At 38.8% G+C, this 7664-nt stretch overlaps 2 protein-coding genes across 2 annotated transcripts; both read right to left on the bottom strand.

The window, feature by feature from the left end:
* Positions 1 to 6: 6 nt before the first annotated feature.
* Positions 7 to 3372, bottom strand: slc19a3a (solute carrier family 19 member 3a). The gene is made up of 7 exons (XM_041994661.1): positions 3226 to 3372; positions 2073 to 2308; positions 1422 to 1965; positions 935 to 1013; positions 608 to 800; positions 362 to 503; positions 7 to 280 (listed from the first exon to the last, which is right to left on the bottom strand). The coding sequence occupies exons 1-7, from the start codon at positions 3370 to 3372 to the stop codon at positions 131 to 133; spliced, it is 1491 nt and encodes a 496-aa protein (XP_041850595.1). The 3' UTR covers positions 7 to 130.
* A 336-nt stretch (positions 3373 to 3708) lies between these two features.
* On the bottom strand, positions 3709 to 7345 carry slc19a3b (solute carrier family 19 member 3b). The gene is made up of 8 exons (XM_041994017.1): positions 7135 to 7345; positions 6801 to 6980; positions 6450 to 6615; positions 5924 to 6227; positions 5589 to 5740; positions 4586 to 4778; positions 4063 to 4204; positions 3709 to 3840 (listed from the first exon to the last, which is right to left on the bottom strand). Exons 1-8 carry the CDS (start codon positions 7282 to 7284, stop codon positions 3709 to 3711), a joined length of 1419 nt encoding a protein of 472 aa, XP_041849951.1. The 5' UTR covers positions 7285 to 7345.
* Between the last annotated feature and the right edge of the window lie 319 nt (positions 7346 to 7664).

Raw genomic sequence — 7664 nt, 5'->3', positions numbered from 1 at the left:
AAGCATTCATTTCTATGCATCTATAGGAAAAAACTAATAATTCAGTTAGTAATTTGGAGTTTTTTTCTTTACTTTAAACTGTTAGAAAGCCAGTGTAAATCAATGAAATCACTTTGCAGTGTCATTGTTTTCAAAATCTGTGTTCTTCACAGACCCCAATTTCTGTTTTGCTTGCAGCGATTTCCTCTTTTTTGTCTCTATGTGTTCTCCAAATACTAAATAGTCCCCGGAGTGAAAAAACAACAGAGATGGTCGAGAAGTAGCTTGCATATATGATGAACTGCAAGAAAAGCACATAATTTAAAAGTTATAGACACCATACAGACATCTCGGAGCATGTTATTGTGACCAGATAGGTTACCTGAGGAATGATGGCGAGGCCAAGCCCTCGACTGTCAACCACAACAGATGTGATCACTGTCTGAAGAACCAGCGCTCCAAAGCTGTTTGCCCCAAAGATCAGTGCATATCTTTCCATTGACAGGCCAGTAGCAATCTGATACCTAGAAAAGTTTTTTTTAGCATGTTATTTAACTTCGCTTTTCCTTTTTTTTTTTTTTTTTTTTAATTTACACTAAAATAACCCTGTAAAAGACAATCATCTTACATGGCTATTGTTATCAGCAGCATGTAGAGACACTTAAAAAGTATGTAACCGCCATAGCAGACCCAGATGTTGCCTGTGAAGGTCATGAGGAAAAGTGCAGCTCCCCCAAGTCCAGAAAAACCACCCAGGGCCAGTTCCCCCCACTGCTCCCATCTCACCTCAGTGAAGCCTATACCATAGGCTGTGGCTGCACCTGTAAAACATGCCAGTATAGCACAGATGATTAAGTATACATAAACTGTTTATCAGTCCCCTTCATTCTCCATTTTCTTCAGGGTTTTAGTTTTAGTCTGCATTTTGCTCACTGAAACCTCTGATATTGCTTACTTAATAGATTGGACGCTGCTTCCACACCTCCATTGTAAATGCTGAAGTTCTGAGAAGGCTGCACATGCTCCCACAGTACCTGCAGCGTAGATCATAGGCATTATAAATCCAAATGCTGACTGCGCATGATGTTAAAGTGACCTTGTGTAATTATTAAATATGAATACAGAAGCTGGAAGAGTAGGATGTCTTTACTGAGGCCTCTTTATTTGCAGTTGAGGATGAAAAGAGTAGAGGCAATTATCATTAGTGGATTTTTTTTTTTCTATTTCAGATTACACTTTAACACTTGTTTAATATAGATTAAACATTGTCAAACTACATTTGACAATTCAGGTTGCTACATGAGTTTGATCTCATCTTTATAGTGGCTTCTTGTGTTTGTTTTATATCTTTCTTGTCTAATGTTGTGTTTTGCACTTCAGGTCAGTTACTTAAGAAAAATGAAAGCTTTTAGTTTTTCCTTTTTGATTACTTCATTACTGACCTGCACATAGTTGGCAGTCTGGTTATATCCACATGTGGCCATTGCCCACCACAGTGACCAGTATAGCAGCTGTCTGGAAGAATAACACTGGCGGAAGTCCCTCCATAGTTGGAGGATAACTTGGCTGCAGCTCTGTCTGCCTCCAGGTTCATTAGCATTTTCAGCTCTTGGCTCCTTCTCTTTATCATCCTCTGTTTTTCCTCCCACCACCTTTTCTTCCTTCATTTCTTCCAGGGATGTGCTTGATCTTGAGCTTCCTTCTGCATCCGTCGCTCCATCTCCATGCTCCCTTGTTTCTGCCATTGCTGGTTTCTGTGCTGAGTGTTGTCGGTGGAAGAACATGCTCTGCTGTGGCATAGGCAGGAAGCAGGAGGTGAAGAGAGCGATAGCAGTGAGAACCAAAGTAAAATCTAGGATGTTGTTGTAGGACATGAGGTTGAAGCTGACGAGCAGCTGACCCAGCACAGAGCCTATTGTGTATCCCAGGAGCTGGACACTGCGAGTGTAAGATGTGGCCCTCCGGTATCTCTTCAGATCTACCACACTGCAAAGAAATACAGTGGCAAAGGCTGTGTAAGTTGTCAGGGCTGTTCCAATATGCACAGTTCAAACCCATGTCATCAGACTGTACTTTGAGATAGAGAGCATGACCTGTAAATGTATGAGAAATAAGCAACGTCGCTGGCTGTCACAACCCCATAGGAGAATTGCATGGCCTGCATGGCTGATACGCTTCCTGTCCATCTTAGCAGTGCTGTAGTGATGAAGAGGATAACACCCTGGAACACCACCACTGGCTTGTAACGCAGCCAGTCAGTGAGCAGAAACACCGGCACCAGCACAGACAGGTAGGAATATGTCCACACCGGGAAAATCTGACTGTTAACCTGTCGAGAAGACAGTATGGCAGGGGTTATAATGATTATGAGGCATTGCACTTTCCTTATGACAGTGATGTTTTTTTTTTGTTTTTTTTTCCTCTTTACACCATTACAGTGAATTTGAAATAAAGCAGTCAATATCTCAGTTATATGCAGATTTTTAGCTTTAACTCAAGCCTTGATTTTATTTTAGCATGATCCATTTTCATTGATTTAAAATTAATTGGTCAAGCTTACATAATAATAATAAAAGAAAGGATTGTTTTAACATTTGGTTTCAAAAATGTTGTTGTCAATAACTGCCTAAACTCTGGAGCTAATGTATGCCACCAACTGTTGCCCTCCCTGAGATATATTGTTAACCCATTACAGCAGCTTCTTCCCAGTGGGTTTTTTGTTTTTCTGCTTGTATCTTTAGTAAGTAAAAAGCAGGCTCACTGAGAATATGTCAGATGGGACAGAAAATACAGATAGCCATCTTATGCCTATCAGCAATCACAAAATCACTAAAAAACCATTACTCAGTTCCAGTGGCAGCCATAAATGCTTGTACCATCACTGCTTCCACCATGTTTGAGAGATGATTAATTATGTTTTGTCTCATGAAACTGTCCTACATATTTTCCCCCCATAATTCAGGCACAAGTTAGTCTTAGGAAATAGGCCACACCTAAAAAATTGTATATTAGTATGATTTCTTATGAACTTGTGAAAATGGTGAGAAAGGCAATATTGCAAAACACAACAATCATGCTCTAGATATTTATTGGACCAGCCAGTATGTATGTATATATATATGTATATATACATACATACATACACTTAAATACTTGATTGCCTTTTTCATGTATATTTAACAGTACATCTTTTTTGTGTGATTATTTATGTTGAAGTCATTTAGTTTTACCTCTTTGCTTTTGTACCTGTTCAGTTGTCAGATTCTTGTCGGGTCCTGTCAGGTATGGTATGAGGAAAGGCTCCAACGGCTTAACTGAACTAAAAAATCCATAGATGCATAGCAGAGTTGTGGGATACCTCCAGTCTGACCTCCATCTCTTCACTGCCTCCATATTCTTCAACCTGTTTCAGGTGTGTTTACATCCTCATGGTGTGCAGCACCTTTTGTCTTGCCTACTTCCCAGGGAAAAAACTGAAGTTGCCTCAGTGCGTCAATCAACAACCCGGTCAAAGATCAACACGATTGTGAACCTTAATCTCTTGACTTAATCATTCATACACATCAGCAATTATTGCATTTTATTGTTCTATGCGACTTACTCCTTAGACTTTTGAGATAATAAGTTAAATATTACTGAAAACACCCAGTCAGTCAGAAAATAAAGGACAGTAATGCTTTATATGCACAATTGTTTTTATTAAAACATGTCATAAACGTTGAGCAGAGATCACCCCACACTGGATTCCTGTTCTTTGGCTTCCGTGTGCTGAGGAAGGCGCTGATTTACACAGGCAGTGTAGGTCCCTCGTAATAAAAAGAGCAGTGAGATGGCAGCATAGTAGCTGCCATATACGATGAACTACAAAGAGCAATATATTATTCATCTCAAAGATTAACCAGTATCAAACATGTCTGTAACAGTTAATAATCACCACCAGATGTCACTCTTTGCTCATATTTAAGCTAAAATAAAATTCATACTGCTTTAATTTTTAGATTTATGTTAGATTGTTCCTGTAAAAGCTTATTGTGTTGCCATTAAAAATGTAAGTAATAATGCAAGATGTGAATAGAAATATACCTGTGTCACTATGTCCAGTCCCAGTGCAGCTTCATCAACGACAGTGCCTGTGATGATGGTCTGTAGTGAGAGGGCTATGAAAGTGTTGATCCCAAATGTCAAAGCATAGCACTCCATGGAGAGGTTAGACGCTATCTGAAATCTACACAAACAATATATTTATGTGAGGTCCAGCATACATTATCAGATATAGATATGTATGGTCAAGGGGAGTTACTGATGGTTATTTTTGATTGTGATTACAAATTCAATAATGAAAGTAAAAGAAGAAGAAGAAAAAAAAAAAGGAATAAAGAAAAAGAGTCAATATTTTAAAAGTAGATGATTATGCAAGCATTTGTTTTTTCATCAGATCTAAATATTTAATATTTTCCACTGTATATCAAATATATTTCTTATCTTGGGTTGCCAGTTTTGATCATGTTTAACTACTTTTTTGGCTTTTAATGACTATCTATGGATAATTATTTATTCTAAAACAGAGATTTAACACATATATAGAGAACCTTATTGGTGAGCTTACGCTGTGATGGTGATGAGGAACATGTAGCAGGATTTGAATATCACATATCCAGCATAGCAGACCCAGATATTACTGGTGAATGCCATCAGAAACACTGCAGCTGCCCCTGCAGCTGAGAACAGCCCCAATGCCAGCTCTCCCCACACAGCCCAGCTGATCTGGATGAAGCCCGCAGAGAAAGCTGCTGCAGCACCTGAAGGAGAAACACGAAGCAGTTAATCTGGCGTTCAGGGTATAACACCTCCACTGTTTTGTTGTACATCATTCAGTAAGCTGTCATCTTTTTTTTCCTGAATGTTGGTATAAACAAAATCCTTTACACACACGAGCCTGCTCTGGCCTCCACATCGTGGTTTGATGAAGCACTTGCACCCACTTGCTTTTGCACTAAACTATTAGCAGTAATCAGATGATCCATTAAGTTTTGACTATCTTCTTAATTGAAGCAATTACTCTTTCTCCTTTCATGCTGAGGCAGGATGGGCACAAACTACAATGACCCTGGTGCTGCTATTCCCTTTGAAAATCACAGTTTCTATTTAATGCATCATCACATATAACCAGGCACAGCAAGCTTGGTTTCTTTTAATTATAACCTTTTAGACATCTGTGTGCCATCCGACATGGCAGCTTTTAACAACACTGTTAAATGTTACTCTGCTCATATATTGGGATTGCCATCTTCTCTTTTTCCCTGGTTTTATTAAACTCCCAACTCAAGTTTAACATGCGGTAAAGCTAAGCAGTATTCTGTTTCCATTAATCTTCTGTTTTATTGTTAAATTGTGCTGTAAAAAGCAGCTTTCTAAAAGATTTCATTTATAGTGAAACATCTTAACATTAGCCTTAACCCAGATATTATGTTATGGTTGGTTTAAATGATACTACAACACATGATAATGCTTTTGGAAGGCTTAATTTGCTTAGTGGATATAGTTAGTGATTTTTTTTTTTTCCAAAAAAAAAAAAAAAAATTCATTGAGATAAAAACTATAAAGTTTACCAACAACAGAGCATGCAGCCTCCACTCCTCCATTGTAGACAGATGACGTGGCAGATGGTTCTACATGGTTCCACAAGAGCTGGATGTAGTTAAAGATCTGCACATAGCCAGCTGTAGCCAGAGCCCACCACAGGGACCAGTAGATTAAATGCCTAGATGGGGAAAATCACAACAACAGATTACTATCATAACTGTAATTACAAGGCTACTACCATGTGAATAATTTATAGAAAAATGCCACAATTAGTAATAATGGGGTAATTTGTTGCAGTGTATTTGCGCACATGCTCTGAACTCAAAGTGGGATCAGTATCAAAATGAGAAAAAGAAAACACCTGGAAGAGTAGGATTCCCTGAAACTTTTCCAAAGTAGATGGACTGCAGTGTGCACATTTTGCCTGCTGCACCAGCCATCATGCTCCATCTTATTTTCCCCCAGGCTTGTTCCATCCTTATCCATCACTGCTGGCTCTTCAGGGACGTTGTCTCCAAGTGCTCCCTCCATCTGGGACTGCGATTCCCCAGCTCTGTTCCCTTTGAAGAACATGCTTCTTTTGGGCATTGGCAACCAGAAGGAAATGAGAAAAGATATACTTACAATCCCCAGAGTTAAAACATTGATGTAGAAGTAGTCCAGTCCTGTTGATTATAATAAAGCATCAGCATTTGCTTAAATTTTGTAGCACAGTTCAGTGCATCTTTATTATTTTCTTTGCAGTTGTTATCTGTCATGCATTAAGGAAAAGCAGGAAGACTCAGCAGATTATTATGAGTTCTCTTAAGTGGTATCAAGGAAAAATAAATGCAATTTCAACTTTTTTTCAATCCAATTAATATTCATTTCAGTGTTTGATGTCGTACCTGCAAGGGAAACAAGTATTTGACCGAGACTGGCACCAAATGTATATCCAGTCAACATGGCACTGCGCAGGTAACCAGTAGCCCTCTGATAATTCTCAACTGGGATCATGCTGTAAATGTAGGAGAAGTAGGCCACCTCTGTGGAGGTCACTACTGCATAGTTGACCTTTTGATTAGATGAAGCATTTTTAATGAGAAGCGTAGTTCTGCATAAAGCCTTTTTACCTTTTATCATACAATATCAATCAATTATGAACTCAGACATTATATGTGTAGATCTATTTTAAGCTTCAAGTGGGGAAATACTTTTGAAATATGTGCAATAACTTCTGAAATTAGTTTCCTACTGACCTGAAGGAAGGTCATAGCAAGGAGACCTGGGGCAAAGCAGAGTAGAATATAGTTTGTGACAAGACACAGCCCCTGCACCACAATGACAGGCTTGTACCTTAGGAAGTCAGTCAAAAAGAAAACTGGGAACAGGAAAGCCAGGTAGGAGTATGTCCAGATAGGAAACAAATAGTTGGTCACCTGTGGGAAGTAAGAGACAATAGAGAAAATGATTGCTGATTCTTTATGTCTGTGCAATGATTATCTGTCAGCCACAACTTAAGAGCTATTACTATTTCAATAAAAGATACATGCTATATACATAATTACACACAAGCATGTGTCCGGTCCTTACCACCTCTTCAGAGATGTTCTTTTGTGGTCCAATAAGGTATGGTGTCAGGAATGGCTCTGCTACTCTGCAGTTAGCAAAAAAGCCATAGAGTGACAGGACTGTGGTGGGATAAACCCATCCAGATAACTTCAGATTTACCCAACAGTCCATGTTTTTACCTCAGCACAGTTAGGAGGTTTTCTTTGGTTCAGATTTCCAAAGGAGCTACCGGAGCACCAGCTTGGTTCAAGCTATCTCTAATCATCAGTCACAATATATAAACACATAATCTTTATGATCTACACATGCCCTAGTCAGGATTTGTGAGCAATAGACTTTGACCTGTTGGGGAACCGAAAGCTTGGTTAGATGTGCTGAAATAAGTGCAAGCCTTTACAGTAATAAGAGAACACATCACATACACCACTTTTAAATACCATCCCTTATTACCAACCAAATCTGTTCACACAGCTAGATAGATGCTTTTAAGTGCACTGTACGCTGTATGCATAGTTTTGTTTTTATATTTGAGTGTTTTGTTTCTGGTATAT

Source organism: Melanotaenia boesemani, chromosome 9 (genome assembly GCF_017639745.1).
Source record: "Melanotaenia boesemani isolate fMelBoe1 chromosome 9, fMelBoe1.pri, whole genome shotgun sequence".
Taxonomy (NCBI): domain Eukaryota; kingdom Metazoa; phylum Chordata; class Actinopteri; order Atheriniformes; family Melanotaeniidae; genus Melanotaenia; species Melanotaenia boesemani.
The sequence above is the reverse complement of the archived record's forward strand: the minus strand, read 5'-3'. Positions and strand labels throughout refer to the sequence as shown.

What these genes read in the sequence shown, in the direction of transcription:
- slc19a3a (XM_041994661.1), bottom strand. Translation starts at nt 3,372, where the DNA reads ATGGAGGCAGTGAAGAGATGGAGGTCAGACTGGAGGTATCCCACAACT. An exon ending in CTGCTGATAACAATAGCCAT is followed by an intron (nt 504 to 607) that starts GTAAGATGATTG and finishes AAACTTTTCTAG; the next exon opens with GTATCAGATTGCTACTGGCC. An exon ending in GCCTCGCCATCATTCCTCAG is followed by an intron (nt 281 to 361) that starts GTAACCTATCTG and finishes CTTTTCTTGCAG; the next exon opens with TTCATCATATATGCAAGCTA.
- slc19a3b (XM_041994017.1), bottom strand. Translation starts at nt 7,284, where the DNA reads ATGGACTGTTGGGTAAATCTGAAGTTATCTGGATGGGTTTATCCCACC. An exon ending in AGAACATCTCTGAAGAGGTG is followed by an intron (nt 6,981 to 7,134) that starts GTAAGGACCGGA and finishes TACTTCCCACAG; the next exon opens with GTGACCAACTATTTGTTTCC. An exon ending in AGGGAATCCTACTCTTCCAG is followed by an intron (nt 5,741 to 5,923) that starts GTGTTTTCTTTT and finishes TTCCCCATCTAG; the next exon opens with GCATTTAATCTACTGGTCCC.